This window comes from Cnephaeus nilssonii (assembly GCF_951640355.1).
Source record: "Cnephaeus nilssonii genome assembly, chromosome: 13".
NCBI classification, from domain to species: Eukaryota; Metazoa; Chordata; class Mammalia; order Chiroptera; family Vespertilionidae; genus Cnephaeus; species Cnephaeus nilssonii.
The window spans coordinates 30,789,351-30,806,906 of record NC_137084.1 but is presented as its reverse complement, the minus strand read 5'-3'; the positions used below and the strand labels follow the sequence as shown (position 1 = coordinate 30,806,906).

The 17,556-nt window shown below is 46.7% G+C and overlaps 1 protein-coding gene and 1 pseudogene across 6 annotated transcripts in view; both read left to right on the top strand.

Annotated features, from left to right (window-relative positions):
- Nucleotides 1-17,556, top strand: part of NCR3LG1 (natural killer cell cytotoxicity receptor 3 ligand 1) — a 60,855-nt gene that overhangs the window by 10,953 nt on the left and 32,346 nt on the right. The window contains exons 1-6 of one of the 5 annotated variants that reach the window (XM_079788161.1): nucleotides 8,614-8,674; nucleotides 8,820-8,888; nucleotides 9,308-9,455; nucleotides 10,062-10,409; nucleotides 13,199-13,513; nucleotides 16,105-16,219. In XM_079788161.1, the coding sequence (XP_079644287.1) occupies nucleotides 9,368-9,455; nucleotides 10,062-10,409; nucleotides 13,199-13,513; nucleotides 16,105-16,219 (866 nt within the window). In that variant the 5' untranslated portion in view covers nucleotides 8,614-8,674; nucleotides 8,820-8,888; nucleotides 9,308-9,367. Of the gene's footprint in view, nucleotides 1-8,575; nucleotides 8,675-8,819; nucleotides 8,889-9,307; nucleotides 9,456-10,061; nucleotides 10,410-13,198; nucleotides 13,514-16,104; nucleotides 16,220-17,556 lie in introns of those variants that run through there. The other 4 variants (XM_079788160.1, XM_079788158.1, XM_079788167.1 and 1 more) reach the window with 4 other exon arrangements.
- On the top strand, nucleotides 3,483-4,116 carry LOC307109253 (translin-associated protein X-like; annotated as a pseudogene). Its single transcript has 2 exons — nucleotides 3,483-3,502; nucleotides 3,574-4,116. The product of its transcript is annotated as a translin-associated protein X-like (transcript).

The window sequence follows — 17,556 nt, the reverse complement described above, 5'->3', positions numbered from 1 at the left end:
CTCTGTACAGTTCTAGTCTGTTCTTAGGGGAGGACCTGATAGTTGGTGTGTTCGGCCCTTGCCTCATTTTCTGTGACTGGCCCAAGGTGGCTGATGCTATTCCTAATTGGATAGAAGTAGGGGCGCCTCAGCAAGGACAGGCTGACAGGGCTGTGGAGGGTCTCATGAAGGTGTTGGTCATGGGTAACACACAGTGTGGTTCTGAATGCAGTTATCAGGGATGTGCAGCTGTACTTCAGGCCCTTTGTGGGGCAGAGAAGCTCTGTTCCCATCTCTACTGGATGGAGTAATGACTCAGAAACAAGTCTTAGATCCCTCAGGACTGGTGCAATTAGCACACAGGCATAACTTAACTTGGATTTTCTTGGCTTAGAGCAGTGATTTTCAACCTGTGTGCAACAAGAATTTTGAAAACATGCAATTCCTAACTATTTAGTCAGGGGCGCTAATCTTTCCCCTTAGATTGTCAAATGACAACAGCCAACATAACAATAGCTGTCTGGTGTGAATGAATCAAAATTATACCTATTTTTGTGTGTCAAATAGACAATATAGTATATTTTTTGGTGTATTGCAGAATTTAGTTTATGTGTGCCATGAGATGAAAAAGGTTGAAAATCCCTGGTTTAGAGGGATGAATAGAACAGACTCCCCATAGCTGAACTCCCACCTGAGGGTGAGTTAGAGCCGCCTTTAGTGGTGCCCTGTGGGGATCGCAGCGTTGATGTGTTTGGTGCCTGCTCTGAGAATATAATGAGATCAAAAAATAAATCTCAAAGTGGAAGGAGGCACATGGCAATAGTAGGAAGTAGTCCAAAGGTGTTCATAGTGGTTGAAAGAAAATGGCACCCTTTGGAGAAAAGTAGTAAGGCAGAGGACATTTTTATAAATTTAGTAAAAGAAAATATAATTTTGTAGAGATTGTGATACAATAATGCAAGGGGAAAAAGAAATAAAATATAATTATGAGGGGAAAATCACAAATGGGGTCTTTTTATAGGAAGTTGAAAATATTAGATATAAAACATAGGGAACAGTAATTGGATATTATTGATTGGAAGAGAATCTATGATGTAGAAAAAAAGGCATCAAGGGGTTACTAAACTCAGATATAAGTATGCTGGTCAGACCCTGAGAGACCTGAAGAGAGGCACAAAAGAGGCAGAATTATGGGATGATTTTCATTCTTCTACATTTACTTCTTTCCCTCTCTTTCCCCTCTATTTTAAATCTGTGTATAAGTATATCCTAGCTAATAAAAGAGTAATATGCAAATTGAGCATACCTCTGCCACACCCACCAGCCACGCCTCCCAGCCAATCAGGATTAAATATGCAAATAAACCCAACCAAGATCGCTGTGACCACAGAGAGCAGGAGGGAGGTTGGGTTTGCCTGGTAATGGAAGAAGCCAAGCTTTCTGCCTGCTCTTGCTGGCTGAGGCCTCCACTCAATGCCACAAAGTTTCAATGATAGAAGATAAATGAATCCCAACAAAAATGATGGCAGCCACAGAGCTGGAGGGAGGAGAAGGCTTGAGTTGCACCCAGAGATGGAAGAAGCCAAGCTTTCCCCCTGCCCTGGCTGGCCCAGTCTTCCGCTTAAGGCTACAAAGTTTCAATTATCCTATATAATAAAAGAGTAATATGCAAATTAACCATCACTCTGTTATACTCACAAGCCATACCCACAAGCCAATCAGGAGTGTGTATGCAAATTAACCCAACCAAGATGGCTGGAGCCACGAAGAGAGCAGGAGGGATGCTTGGGTTTCCCGGCGATGGAGGAAGCCAAGCTTTCTGCACACTCTGGCTGGCCCAGGCCTGCAGTCCAGGCTACAAAGTTTCAATTATAGAAGGTAAATAAATCCTAACAGAAATGGCTGCTGCTGCAGAGTGAATAGAAGTCTTGGCTCTGCTCTGGGCTACAAAATTTCAATTGTAGAAGATAAATAAATCCCAATCCCATGGCCTCCGCTTGTGTCGCCGGTGGGGCGTGGCCAACCTGCAAACCACCACAGGCCCCTTGCCCAGGTCACCCCACGCCCCAAGAGAACCCCCACCCTGATCCGGGACACCCTTCAGGGCAAACCAGCTGGCCCCCACCCATGCAGCAGGCTTCTATGCTATCTAATAAAAGAGTAATATGCAAATTGACCATCACTCCAACACACAAGATGGCTGCCCCCATGTGGTCAAAGATCCTGTCCCCATGTGGACACAAGATGGCCACCACAAGATGGCCAGCAGGGGAGGGCAGTTGAGAGGGACCTGGCTGGCAAGGGAGGGCAGTTGTGGGTAATCAGGCCAACAGGGCAGGGCAGTTGGGAGGGACCAGGCTGGCAGAGGAGGGAAGTTGGGGGTGACCGGGCCTGTAGGGAAGGGCAGTTTGTGGGGACCCACGCCTGCAGGGGAGAGCATTTGGGGGGGACCAGGCCTGCAGGGGAGGGCAGTTGAGAGGGACCTGGTTGGCAAGGGAGGGCAGTTGTGGGTAATCAGGCCAACAGGGCAGGGCAGTTGGGAGGGACCAGGCTGGCAGAGGAGGGAAGTTGGGGGTGACCGGGCCTGTAGGGAAGGGCAGTTTGTGGGGACCCACGCCTGCAGGGGAGAGCATTTGGGGGGGACCAGGCCTGCAGGAGAGGGCAGTTAGGGGTGACCAGGCCTGCAGGGGAGGGCAGTTAGGGGCAAAAAGGCTGGCAGGGGAGCAATTAGGCATCAATCAGGCTGGCAAGGGAGTTGTTAGGGGATTATCAGGCTGGCAGGCAGAAGTGGTTAGGGGCAATCAGGAAGGCTTAATTTTTCTTGGCTTATTTAGGTAATTGGACTGTTTTTTAAACTATAAAGAAATAATTGGATTTTAATTGATAATCAGAAAGACACAGAGACCTTATATACGTTTATATTTTAATTCATTTATTGACTATGTGTTGTGAAAATTCTTTCAGTGCAATATTTGTTGGAATTTTTGTTGAAATGTTGTTGCTAAGGTCATTTGTATAGGTCCATTTTTAATTATAGTAAATGTAAAATGAGAACAATATGTAATATTTGTTGTAAATTTTTTGGGCAAAAAGACAAATTTGACAATATTGAAAGAATGGATTGTTTACAAAACAATAACATTTCAGAGTCATAGTCTCGGGGCCTTTCTTTCTCCTAAACACTGTGGGTCCCCACAGAGACTTGCAACCAGGGGAGCAGCAGGCAGCAGCAGCTCCTTCCAGGCTAACCCCCAGAACCTGTATCCAAGGCCCCTTTTCTCTGACTTTCCAGTGAGCGAAGCAGTCCCACCTTGGCTCACTTCTTTCCTATAATCTTTCTAGAGAGCCAAGCAGAGCACTGCCCAGGCTCTCTCCTGTTGCTTCTACCCTGAGTCCTTCCTTTGTTCAACTGTCCCAGCGTTAAAAAAAATATTCTCAAAATCACCTGGACTCAAGAAGGCAATGCACAAGCCGGAAGCGACTTCCAGCTCCGCTCTTGCGACATGTCAAAGGGCCCTGGCAGGCTCTCCCCACCCCCACCCCCCACCCCGCCTCCTCATGCACTCCACCAGGTCCAAGGCCCTCTGTCTCTAGGAGACTCGCTGTAGGCTGTGACGATGTAAGCAACAAAGAAGGATTGGGAGGGTTCAGGAAAAGGAAGCATGACAATTTTCCCTACAACCAGAGGAGAGAAGGGTAGGATGTTAATGCATTGTCACCCATGATGGTGGCCTTCAAATCATTTCAGCAGGAACTTGATGCAAGACATGACAAATATGAGAGACTTGTGAAACTTAGTTGGGATGTAACTGTAGAAAGTAAAGGATAATTTTTCTGCTCCATAGGATAACAAGTGCTCCTGATATGGGGGAAATATTGACTGAGTCAGAAATTAAATTAGATGGTGTCAGACAAAAGATACTTCGGGTGGCCCAGGAGCTCTTGGGAGAAGAGATGCATTAATTCCATAGAGCCATTACCACAGGACTTAACGACAGGACTTCAGAAATATGTGGAGGCCATCTCTTTTCAACACTTAATTATACACGATCACTTATCAGTATGGATGAAATTAATAAACAACTGGTATTTACAACAGAAGATAATTATGTTAAACCTCTCTGTAATCAAAGATAAAGATACGTAATTTAAATATAATCCTATTATAATTTTGTTTTGAGTTACTATTACTGGGGGTGAGGGGGTGAGTTACTATTACTGAATGCAGTTCCATCCTTTAAGGAACTGCATTCAGTAACAACCCCACAGTATAGCAATATGGATAAAATTTTAAATCCAGCAAAGAATGGTATTTAAGATTACTTTAAGGTATTTTGCCTGAATAACAAAATAATACCTCAACTTCCAATTAAAAATATAAACCTAGCCCTCTCATCTCTCACTCACTTCTAACTAGACCTTCTTTTAAAGGCAACTATCGATTACATGGTTAGATTGGATTCGCATTAACCCACAAACCCAAATGAGCCAAAAGCCCAGCGATGTGTAAAACCCAGGAGGCACCCTGCAAGGCTGACCTGGGGAACCGCTTCCTCCGCTCTCATTTTATGAAACAACTAGAGGCCCGGTGCACGAAATTCGTGCACTGGGGAGGGTGTCCCTCAGCCCAGCCTGCACCCTCTCCAATATGGGACCCCTCGGGGGATGTCCAACTGCAGGTTTAGGCCCGATCCCTGTGGAATCGGGCCTATACCTGCAGTTGGACATCCCTCTCACAATCCAGGACCGCTGGCTCCTAACCACTCACCTACCTGCCTGATTGCCCCCTAACTGCTCCCTTGCTGGCCTGATTGACACCTAACTGCTCCTCTGCGGGCCTGATTGCCCCCAAATACCCTCCCCTGCTTGCCTGATCACCCCCAAGGCTTTTATTAGTATAGATATAACCCTGCACAGAAAATTTTACTAACCCTGCTGTACAATAAGGGCTTGATGATTGAATCATTAGGACCAGACACCAAGATTTCTTTTCTTTGAATAGTGGAGGGAATAATTATCTTGTCTTTAAGTTGCCTGGAAATTAAAATGAGATAATGACTTAGAAAAGTATAAAAGTATAAAAGCACCATATAAAGACAACTGTCTTTTTAATGAAGTGGTAAAATGAAAAACACTATTTTTATTCTCCCCTTCCTTCCTTTACAGCTTTTATTTAAACTTTAAAATTTATAAAAATTTAACTCCAATTTTCATTTCTTTCCATTCAATATTATTTTGTATTGGTTTCAGGTTTTATATTAGTTACAGAATAGTGGTTAGACAATCATATACTTTACAAAGTGTTCCCCGATATTTCTAGTACCCACCTGGCATCATACCATCATTACAACACTATTGACTATATTCCCTAATTAAGTGACTATAGGTTTACAGGTTCCTTCCAGTGTTTCTTTTGTGTTGCTCGTCCTTCCTTTTCTTTCTCACTTCTTCCCTCATTTTCTTTATATAGTATCTCAATTGGCCATCAAAGCTCAGTGAAGGCACTGGGACACGCTTCATCCATTTTACAGACCAGGAAACTGAGGCCAATTCCAGTTGGCTGTGGAACTTGACTCAGCACACAGGAAGCCCTCAGAGCCATGCTCTTTGCGCTTCCTAAGGTGCAGCCGCCCGGCAAACAGAACAAACCTTCCAGTCAGGCTTGCGAGCCTCTTTCTCCAGCACCTCTTCATTGCAGATGCTCCACATTCTTTCCTCTCCCCGTCCCCTGCTCCCCATTCTTTACTGCCCCCGCTTCTCCGGAGCAGGTGGAAGGCTTCGCACTCACTGCCTAGGCATGCTCTGCCATGGGGCAGGGTGTCCCGGGCTTGCTTTTGGGTCAAGGTGGGAGCAGGAGTAGCCGCCTCTGAAGTGTGAAGGCCGCCTGAGCGAGGCCCGTTAGCACTGGGAGCTTCTCTGAATCACGTCAGTCAGTCCAGTACCCTGCAGTGCAGCACCCCTCCACTGAGGTGGCACCGCCCCTCAACCCCGGCCTCAGGAGTGAGGGTCCTTGCCCTTCTGCCCAGGAGTTCTTCCATGCCCCTTGATCCCTGGCTGGGCCCACCCACGTTTTGGGGGCACTGTAGAACCGCTGTCTCTCTGCAGATGAGGCAGATCTCTGCCCTGGGTCTCTGCGAAGCTATGAATCTGTGGCCAGAGGCTCATGTCTGTATCTCAGCAACCCCATGCCTGCGATGTTCCCAGGGACCCCCGGGAGCGGCTAGGCGGGTCGGCCTCACCTCCCCGGGGCCACGATCTTCCCAGGGACCCCCAGGAGTGGCTAGGCTGTCCTGCCTTGCCTCTCCAGGGCGGCGCTGTTCCCCGGGACCCCCGGGAGCGGCTAGGCGGGTCGGCCTCACCTCCCCGGGGCCATGATCTTCCCAGGGACCCCGGGGAGCGGCTAGGCAGGCCGTTGCCCCTCCTGGGGCCTACGATGGACCCGGACCCCTCCTGTGCCGTCTGGTGCTGCCCACCCCACCGCCTCCTCTGCCAATGGACTGGTACCTTGTGGGCGGTGTCTGGCGCTGCTTTCAGGGCCTCCTCCGCCTCCGATGGACCCGTACCCCCGAAGCAGGCCATGGTGCTGCCTGCCCTGCCTTCGTATGCAAATTAACCGCCATCTTTGGTGGGTTAATTTGCATACTCCCTCACTCTGATTGGCTGTGGGCATAGCGAAGGTACGGTCAATTTACATATTTGTCTATTATTAGGTAAGATGTGATCACCTCTGGAGATGAAAACTTTTGGCTGGGAATGTAGAACCAGGATCCCTGGAGGAACAAGAGTAAAAGAGCACTACATCGTGCTCCACAGCAAATACTGAGATTATGAAAACAGAATCTACTTGTTGAAAGAAGAGGACATTACTAACAATAGAAACATAAAACTCAGGAAGGAAGACTAAGAAGCACATGGATAGGCCTTAGCCTTTTTCATGCCATCTGCAAGTCTTCTGCTTTGTGTAGGACTTCGGTATAGGTAGTTTAGATGCAATTATTAGGCATGATATTCACCAGAGCAGACTCATTCTCTTTCCCTACCAAATATCTGAATACAGGATAAGCATCCTAACATTGCCACATCGTGCTTGAACTTCAGGCTCTCAAGTGTTGGATGCAGACCTCTGGAAGTAAAATGTGATTTCCCTACTCTTTAATGTGTGGACGTGAAGTTGTGAGACATCCACCTTCCAGCTCTTCCCTGTTTCTGTGGTTTCACAGTGCTGGGCTCTGCATACCCATTTGGCCATTTTAACCCAACTTTGGAAACCAAGAAGTTTACCCTGGTTTCAGACCCTGGTATGCCATGTCTCCCAGGGTACAGAGATTACAATAATCCAAATGGCAATTTTTGATGTTTTGAAGCATGTGGGTCTGTTCTGCTAATCTTGCTCGAGATATTTAAGAGATGACAAAAATAAATTTAAATATTGAAGTATATTTACATTGTATGTAACCGACAAACAAAATTATATACATGTTTTTTCTTTCACATATTGGACACTGTAACTGCTGTGGTCCTGACAAACCAGTAAACATGTAAACCCAAACTAAAAGTGCCATAAAATAAACTCCTTAAACAGGAAGTTCATGAGACCTTGGAAAGGTGATATCATGTGATTGTTTCCTTCTTTTTTTCTTGATGTTTTATCTTTTGTCCTTTCTTCCTTTTCTCCTTTTATTCCTTTTTCTGTCCTCTCTGTTAACTTTTCTGTTGGTAGAATCCTCAGTACTTGAATCTGTCTCGCTTCCAGCAGACGAAGAAGAGGGAAACACACAGTTATCTGAAGAAAAAGATGTTGATCTATGTTGGGATTGGTGGTGTTTCTGGTTTTGCTCTCTCCCCTCTCCGCGCTCCCCGCCCCCCGGTTGTTTGTGATTGCCTTCATGCTGGTCCTGCATCTTCAGGACTTGTACGTGGGCACTTCTTTTTTTTTTTTTTTAAATATATTTTTATTAATTTCAGAGAGGAAGGGAGAGGAAGAGAGAGGTAGAAACATCAGTGATGAGAGGGAATCATTGATTGGCTGCCTCCTGCACGCCCCCTACAGGGGACTGAGCCCGAAACCTGGGCATGTACCCTTGACTGGAATCGAACCCTGGACCCTTGAGTCCTGCATGCAGGCTGACGCTCTATACACTGAGCTAAACTGACTAGGGCACTCTTATTCATGTCTACAAAACCTGCCTGCCTTGGTGAAAACTGTAGGGGAAAAGGCCTTCCTGGGTGGGCTCAGGCCGGGTGAGGGTGCTGAGGAACCAGGGCGGGGAGCGCCCCGCACCGCCCTGCGGAGCCCGACCGCCGGACCACGGGGTACTCTCTAGTTATGTTGCAATTTGCCTACAGAAATTAGTTGTAAGTTATTTTGGATGTGAAACCTGACCTCAGACATTTCCTTTGCGTTCTGTGAGGATTTTTAAGTCCAGTTACCGTCCCTAACTTCCCGGCAGCCAGGGCTACCCGCCCACAAGTCCCTGCCCAACGGGAGAGGTTTGCTGGGTGGCATGGCTCAGACGCTCTCAGGCGGAGCTCAACGCTCATAGGTTGAGCTGGCTGGTGACGATCAGCAAGGCCTCCAACCACTAGGATGAGGGCCCGGGAAGTTTCCAGGCGGATTCCCTGTAAGGCTGCTGGTGGGGCGGGATCACTTGGCTTTGACTGAGGTGCTTCTGAGGCTGAGACCCCGAGGCTGCAGGTGTGTGTGCGCGCGCGCGGACGATCACTCCGTGGGGATTCGGGAGCTTCCGAGGTTGAGAACAGCGGCTGGGGGTGGGGGGAAGGGGATCGCTTGGCGGGGACGAGCAGGGTCCAAGGCGGAGGACCCCCCCTCGCCTCCCCAGGCTGCCGCTGGGAGGGGATTGCTCCGTGGGGACGAGGGAGCTTCCGAGGCTGAGACCCCGAGGCTGCAGGTGTGTGAGTGTGTACGCGGGCGATCGCTCGGTGGGGATTCGGGAGCTTCCGAGGCTGAGAACAGAGGCTGGGGCGAGGGGTGCGGGGTGCGGGAGGGGGAGAGGGGATCGCTTGGCGGGGCCGCGGGAGCTTCTGAGCCTGAGACCCGGAAGCTGCCGTTTCCCAGGCTGAGAACCGAGGCTGCGGAGGGTGGGGGGGTGGGGTGTGGGGGGGATGGGGGGTGTGGGTGGGAAGTGAAAGGAGTGTGTGGGGGGGGTAGGGGGCGGGGAAGGCGTGCTCGGGTAAATCTTAAATCAGGTTGAAGGAGGGGCAGAAAGATTTAGAAGGCGCAAAGAAGCCACTCTTGTACCAAGAAAGTGAGCGCCCTAAGACGCGGATTTGCGGACTGCGCCTTCCGACCGAGGACTTCTCTTTCTAGAAAGAAACTCGGGGCGGCCTCCAGTGCAGACCCGGGCCGGCGAGCTGGTCCTCCTCAGCCATGACTGTCACCGGGACGGCGGCAGGCCGCAAATTTTGGGGCGTCCTGCGGCTGCTTCCTGTCCTGTGGTGCTGGGTGTTCCCCGCAGGTAAGGTGGGTGGGGCTCGGGAGTGGTTGTGGCCAGGCACTCTCCCTGGTCATCTCCTTCGGGGATCCCGCCTGCCGTCCTCAGCCACCTGTACCTTAACAGTCCCCAGCTCTAAGCTTTCCTTTGTGGAATTGTAGGAATCAATTAAACGGATTTGAAAATTTCTAAGAAATTGCAAGAGACCAGAACAATCAAAACAATATTGAAAAGGAAGAACAAAGTGGGAGGATCTTACGCGGATTAAGGAGGGGCCATGAACTAAGGGACTCTGTACATGAGATGCCTCCGTCCTCCCCCCCCCACCCCCCCGCCAAAGGAGTTTGTTTTTTGTGTTTTGTTTTTTATAAAGGGTCAGGTAGAGTGCCCGCTACATAGTCAGCTCTTTTTTAAAAAATATGTATTTTTATTGATTTCAGAGAGGAAGGGGGCGAGGGAGGGAGAGAAATATTAATGACGAGAGACTCATTGATCAGCTGCCTGCTGCACGCCCCCTACTGGGGCCGGTTAGGGCAAGGAATTCGTTTTTAATTACAAGGTAGTGTCTGAGTACAAGGCCTAAATTTTTTTTCAAGGTTCTCCCATAACTGAATTTTCTTATTTCCACAGATTTCTTGATAGTGGAGATGGAAGGGAAGAATCAGACTGTGTTGCTGAATGGCAATGTCACCATCTCCTGCAAGGTCCCTGGTTCCACACCCCTGAACACCGACATTACGGGTGTTATCTGGTATCTGAAGCACCAGGCGCATGGAACAGAGCACGTGGTGTTTGAAATGTATGGAAACCATCAAAAGGCGTTCAGACACGGAGCCAGCGTGTCTCTAGCGGGGCTAGAGAAGAGGGACTTCTCACTGCACCTTCCTGGAGTCCAGCTGAGGGACACAGGAGAGTACCGATGTAAGGTGGTGGTCACCCCCGAGCAGGCCCAGGAAACAGTCTTTCTAAACGTTTTGGGTGAGTGCCTGAGGCAGTGTCCTGTGGTTCCCATGGTGATGGGGCTTGGGGTAGAGATGTGGGTCAGTGAAGTAGAGCAGAAGTTTGGGCATGGGCCTTGGAGTTGGATAGACACGGGTTTAAGTTCTGGGCTTCCCTGGGCGCCTGGACAACTTAGAGCAAGTTATTAATCACGCTGAACCTCAGTGTCCTTTTCTGTAAACAGATGTACTAGTACCTCTGTAAAGACCCTGTCTCCAGCCCTAGCCCGTTTGGCTCAGTGGATAGAGCGTGGGCCTGCGGAGCAAAGGGTCCCGAGTTTAAAAAAAGACCCTGTCTCCAAATACAGTCACAGTCTAAGAGAATGGGCTTAGGGCTTCAACACATGAATTTGGGGGTGGGGCCACGATGCAGTCTATAACGGGTACAATTTTGAGCCCTTCAGAATTGTACTTAAAACATTGAATGTTTTGTACATATTAATTAGGGGGATGGGAAAGTATATTAGGATTCATTTCCTCCACTACTGACAGAAAGCCTAAAAAGATTTAAAAAAAAATTAATAGACTTTATTTTTTTAGAACAGTTTTAGATTTACACAAAAAATTGCAAAGATAGTAGTTTCTTTATGACTCCTTCCTGTGCACATACCACTTTCCATATTATTAACTTCTTGCATTAGTATGGTATATTAGTTATAATTAATGAACCAATATTGATACATTTTTATTAACTACTGTCCATAGTTTATTCAGATAACTTTAGTGTTGACCTAACATCCCTGATAATTTTTCTTGTTTTGAAGGCTACTTTAAAATTCATAGAGCTATTCCAGTTTTCTTTAGATTAGGGTTAGTATGGTATATAAATCCCTTTACTTTTTGTTATTGTTGTTGTTAATTCTCACCTGAGGATATTTTTTCCATTGATTTCCTTTTTAAAAAAACAAAATTGGAGTTTTTATTATCAAGACAGTGTGGTATTGACCTAAGGCTATGCATAGGTCACTGGGACAGAATACGGGAGCCCTGTTGATGTGGTGGTAAAGTGGTGTGGAGGGGAAGCAGTCTATCATCTGATACTAAATCTCATTCTCTGAGTGGCCTGAGTCCCTAGGCTATGACCTTCAGAAGTGTTCCTGGGTGAGAAAGGAAGGTTATAGAGGGCTGAAGAGCTAGTCATCATTCTCCTGGGTGAGCCAGGGCTCTGGCAAAGCCTTCCCACTTGAGAGCATTCTTTGTTATGGAGAACGCACTGGGTATATTTTTAAATGATTACTTTTCCTGTCCCTTCTCCCCCAAACAGGAGGGAATTTTTCTTGAAACTGCAAGAACCTGAGGGGGGCGGCGGGGAAGGGGGTTCCTGGAAGTAAATCCCAGAAAAACCTCCTAAGACTGGCCTCCAGCTAACCCACCTTCATCCTTGAGCCATTTGTCAGCTATAACTCCAGCACCTTCTGCTGTGGTGATAGGATTTTGGCTGTGGTTCTCTCAATCTGCTTGTCTCTTAGCTTTCAGGGTTGTGGTTGGCCCTGTCACCTCAGTTCTCTGATGGATCTAAGAAAAGTTGTTGATTTGCAGTTTGTTCAGTTCAGCGTTTTTTCCCATTATGAGGATAGGAGTGATGACTTCTAGTTCTTTACATGTCAGAGAGGAAACCAGAAATCAACAAGGGCTTTTATTATTTTTAATTAAATTAATTAATTAAAAAATATGTTTTTCTTGATGTTAGAGAGTGAGGAAGGAAGATGGAGAGGGAGAGAAACATTGATGTTTTTTTTTTTTAAAAAAACACACATTTCTTTATTGATTTCACAGAGGAAGGAAGAGGTAGAGAAAGATAGAAACATCAATGATGAGAGAGAATCATTGATAGGCTGCCTCCTGCATGCCCCTACACTGGGGATCAAGCCCGTAACCCAGGCATGTGCCCTTGGCCAGAATCGAACCTGAGACCCTTTAGTCCGCAGGCCGACGCTCTATGCACTGAGCCAAACTGGCGAGGGCAGAAACATTGATGTTTGAGAAACATTGATTGGCTGCCTCCTGCATGTCCCCTCCTGGAGACTGGGCCTGCAACCAGGGCATGTGTCTTGACTGAGAATCAACTCGACCACCTCTTGGTCATGGGATGACACTCAACCAACTGTGCCACACTGGCCAGAGCAACAGGGCCCTTTAAAAAGGTAGTTTATGTTTCTTTCACAAAAATGGAGCCACCTATGGGCAGGTAGGGCAGTCTGTGATCATCTGGGACCCAGAGTCCTTTTATCTTGCCACTTTGGCATCCTCAACCTGTGGCTTTCACCTTGTGTTGGGAAATGGCTTCTCCATCTTGAACCATGACATGGTCTTCCGGCTGTTCTCCAGGAAGGAAGAAGGGGAGAGGGAGAGAAGGGCATAGTGCTTTTCTTTAAGATACCCTTGTTCTTTAAGGGTACTATCCAAACTAGTAGACCCTGAGTTCACATGGCTACACCAGCTGAAGTGGAGGTTGGGAGATATAGCTTTAACTTGGATGTGTCATTGAAGAACATTGCGGTTTTTACCACAACAGTGTTCCAAAGCTTTCCTCCCGTTCTCAGAGGTGTCTATGACACCAAGTGGCTTAAGAAACTCTGCTTTACAAAATGGCTGTGAGAGTCGGGGTCATGGTCTATCAGCATCACATTGGCACTGGGATTACTTAGTCTAAGCAGAATCTCATTCGCCTCACTCACCCTCCCTGAAGGCTTGCTATGGGTCAGGCTTTGAACTGATAATAAGCTAGTCCCAACCTACCCTCAAATCATGACTTCTCTTCCCTGGCAGCTTCCCCAGAGTGCACCTTGTTTCAAGAGCAAGCCAAGGTGAAAGATGATGGCAACAAATATATTTTGTGTAAGGCACGTGGGTTCTACCCAGAGAACATTATCATAATATGGTATACGTGGACCCAGGAGAATCCCCAGGGCCAGGAGATTTCTGAAGGTATCACCACTGGTCCAGCCATCAAGAATGAGGACGGCACATTCAACATCACCAGCCGTTTGAGGCTGGAACACATTGTGACCACCTGCCAATGTGTGATAAGTCACATATCCTTGCCCACCTCCTGCAGATTGAACTTCACCCAGTTTCAGAGAGGTAAGCATCCTCTAAACGTTTCCCTTACTCTTCACCTCGAGGGGGTATAACGTAACATTGAGTTTCCCAATTAGTCCAGGCCAAGATGGGGGCTAATGGGGAAGGAGAGAAAGCTTGGTTTGGCCTACTTCAGCCCCAGAGTCAGCAGTCCATTCTAGGTCCCTACGCCAGGGTGGATGGCCTAATAGGTGGAAAGTGGTGACAAGAGTCCTCAGGGTTGCTGTTAACTTATGGCCCCTTAAGGAGCTGGGAGGTCTATATGACCTGGAATAGGAAGCCTGTCAGCTACGAGAAGAAAGGGGATAGGATCCTGTCCATGCCCCCTGAGGATAGGGCTCTATCAGGAGCCAGAGATCCAACCCTACCAGCAACTCTTCTGGCCAGGCTCCAGGGCCACTGCAAACTGTTGGCTGGTAGAGGTCAAATCAGGAGTTCTGTGCCCAAGCTGGGGAGTCCATAGTAGGGAGTCCTGCAAATGCCAAGGCCTTTCCCCAGGCATACTAGATCCTGAGCTTAAGATAATACAGCTCACTCCAGATCGCCCCCTGCTGGTGGGGTGGGGTTAATTGAGCTCATATCTTGGTTTCCATGGTCATGGCTCTGGTCCTGGGTGGGGATGACCCTGCAGGTCAAATGCATCTGCCTAGAGCTGAGAGGGGTTAGGGAGGCAGGGGCTGACTGGTTTTGCCAGATGGTGCCTCGGTGGCCCTGGAGTGAGAGAGGAATTGTTTTTGGAAGCAAGGGCCAGGGTTGTGTATGAGTGTAGTGTGTGTAGAATATGTGTGGCACATGGGAAATAAGGAATTGAAATATGCTTTATGTGTATAATCTCTCATATAAAAGGCCCATGGCCATCACACCATAATGCTGTCACAACCAAATGAGCATTGGCTGGGGGGTGGGGGTGGGGGTGGGGAGAGAGACAGGGGGGCGGGGCATGATCTACTGGCGGTGAAGAGCTGGCCAGCCAGCAGAGGCAAGCAGAAGCGAGCTACCTGCTTATGATTTTGTGTGCACTGGGCCTCTAGTATAAGGTGACCAGATTTTAACATTCGTAAAGCGGGACACCATTGACGGGGGGGGGGGGGGGGGGGGGGAGAGTGGGTTCTTGATTAAAAATTTGGTCTATATGGAGCAACAAAAATTTTCATAGAAGGCAAAAATAGTATTGTAATATATATTTTTAAATTTCAACATAAGTACAATTTACAAATATAATAAATAAAAAATTATGTATAGTATTATTTTATTCTTTGGCATATTTCTCATTTGAGTGAATTTTTTTTAGTAGATTGCTGTCGTTGTTTAAAAGGTCATGAATTTGCCGTAACGTAAGTCGTAAGTGTCACTTTCAAGGCCGGCGCTAGACTTTTTGCCGCCACTATAAAATATAAATAATACGAGTACTGTCTGCTAAATTCAAGAAAATTTATGTATTTATGAAATAAATAAATAAATTACTTACCTAAATTATCTGAATAGCTGTTTTGTAATGACATCACTTGTTTAACTAGCTTACTAGCACGCAGTACGATGTGTATCGTCTGAGAGACAGTTACAAAATGTTTTCGTCGTTGCCAATCCCAAAAAATGCCATTGTTCATGAAGTCCAAACAACGGTGGTCGAATTCTAACAACTGATCAACAATGCGAACTTTGATAAGCAGTTCTCGATAATCAGTTCTCAACAATTATTTGTTATTATTAAAGTTTAACATTATAAAATTAACAAAAATAATATAAAACTCATATCCTGGCTAAATAGCCACATGGCCGCCGAAAACTGTATATTCCCTTCCCGTTCTCTTGCTGTTCCCTAGCTTGTCGTGCATTCTTTCCAAAAATCGGGACTTTTTAAAAACGCCACGGGACGTGGGACAAATTGTTAAAAATCGGGACTGTCCCGCCAAAAGCGGGACGTCTGGTCACCTTACTCTAGTATAATAAAAGAGATTTGTGTTGGTGACTTGTGGCTGCTATAATAAATTGCCACAGACTGGATGGCTTATAATCAACAGCTTTATTTCTCACAGTTCTGGAGGCTGGAAGTCTGAGATCCGTGTGCCAGCATGGCTGGGTGAGGGCTTCCTTCTGGGTCACAGATTCCTTATGTCCTCACATGGTGGTGGGGATGAGGGAATCTCTCTAGGGCCTCTTATATAAGGGCACTAATTATTCACGAGGGCTCCTCCCTCACGACCTAATGATATCCCAAAAGCTCCACCTCCTAATACCATCACATTGGGTATTAGGATTTCAATATATGAATTTTGGGGAGACACAGATATTCAATATATAGCAGTGTATAGTGATGTAAGATGGTGTAGTGTGGAAGCTTTGGACATGTGCACGGCATACATATGTGGTAGGTGGTGTTCCATATTGCCCTGTATTTCTGGAAGGTGCTAAACACACTATTTGATGTGTGGAGGTGTATGTGATAGGGATAAGAAGAAGTGTGGCAGAGGATTGGTGGTCATATCTACGACAGGGAAATGACACACCACCACAGATATCTTAGCAGTGGTTGTGTGGTCACTTTGGCCCCGGCCCGTAGGTTTCCTTTTAACGTTTGCCTCCTCTTTCTGCAGGATCTGAGATGGGATATGCCTGGGGAACTACTGATACTTATATTACTACTGTTGGTTGTATTGTACTAGTAATAGCAGTAGCAATCATTGGACGGATTTATTGTTGCAAAAAGAGGTAAGGGGGATGCCAAAGCAAAGTATAGCCCTGTGTTTTGGAATTGGCTCTGGGAGTTCAGGGGCCTTTGCCAGTGGGTGATATTTGAGAGTTCTAAGGATCGATGCCGGGGGGAATCTGAGTGTGGTGTGTGTGTGTGGTGTGTGGCTTTTTCTGATGCTGTGTCAGGGAAGAGCGTCTCATTAGATCCATCTGTGGTAGCTGCGACTCTGGGGAGCTGCACTGTAAGGCCCCTCTGCCTCTTCCTGACATGCAGTCTCACCGTGAACCAGACCTCACTGTATTCGTTCAGGCCAGGCCTCCGAACTGTGTATGGGCTGCAATGTTGTTCTCACACATAGAACCACAGCTCAGAGAGGGGAATTCCTTCCCTAGGTGCTCACATTTTGTTAACAGCTTAAAGGGATAGCTTACAACCAGATTTCACCATTAAATCAAGAATTTCTAGCCCTCATTGGTATTTCCAAACTAAAGACAGGTTCCCAAACATTTATCTTGACTGTGGTCCAAACAGCAAATAAAACAGCTCAAGGTAAAGAAGTCTAAGAGACAAGTGTAAACAAACATGTTGCTTAAAATGGTTCTAGATATAAAATTGCCCTCATTTTTTTTTTTTTTTTTGAAGGTCGGGGGGAAGTTCGGGCCTCCAAGGCAGAATCTGTGCAATAGCTAATACATCTCATTAGAAATGCTGGTGTATGGTCCTGGGGAAATCACTTTATAGAGCTGGTCTTCCAAGTGGTTTTTAAAATTTATCCTTCTATTGAAGTTTTTAGGTCAATTATGTATGTTGACTAAATTTACAAATAAACTTGTTTATCCAACTTAAAAAAAAAAAAAGAAATGCTTTAGGAAAATTAGAATAATCAATTAATTAAGAACAAAGGCCTTTTTTCTAAAGTTGGCCAACTGATTCATGGGACATTTTCTTCTTTTTAAAAAAAATATTTTTATTGACTTCAGAGAGGAAGGGAGAGAGAGCTAGAAACATCAGTGATGAGAGAGCAACATTGATCGGCTGTCTCCTGCACGCCTCCCATTGGGAATCAAGCCCACAATCCAGGCATGTGCCCTTGACTGGAATTGAACACAGGACCCTTCATTCCGCAGGCCAGTGCTCTATGCAATGAGCCAAACCAGCTAGGACGGGACATTTTCTTCTGATTGGACTTAGGCCAATGCGAAAACTGGATATAAAGTGATTTTCGAATGATTCTTTTGAATGATATTTGTCAATGTTCTCATATTTCTGGCCTTCCTCTGGCTTCTGATATCTAGTACTGTCACTGTTAGCAGACATTTCACATTGAAAAAAGAGACCACTAAAGCCTTCATAA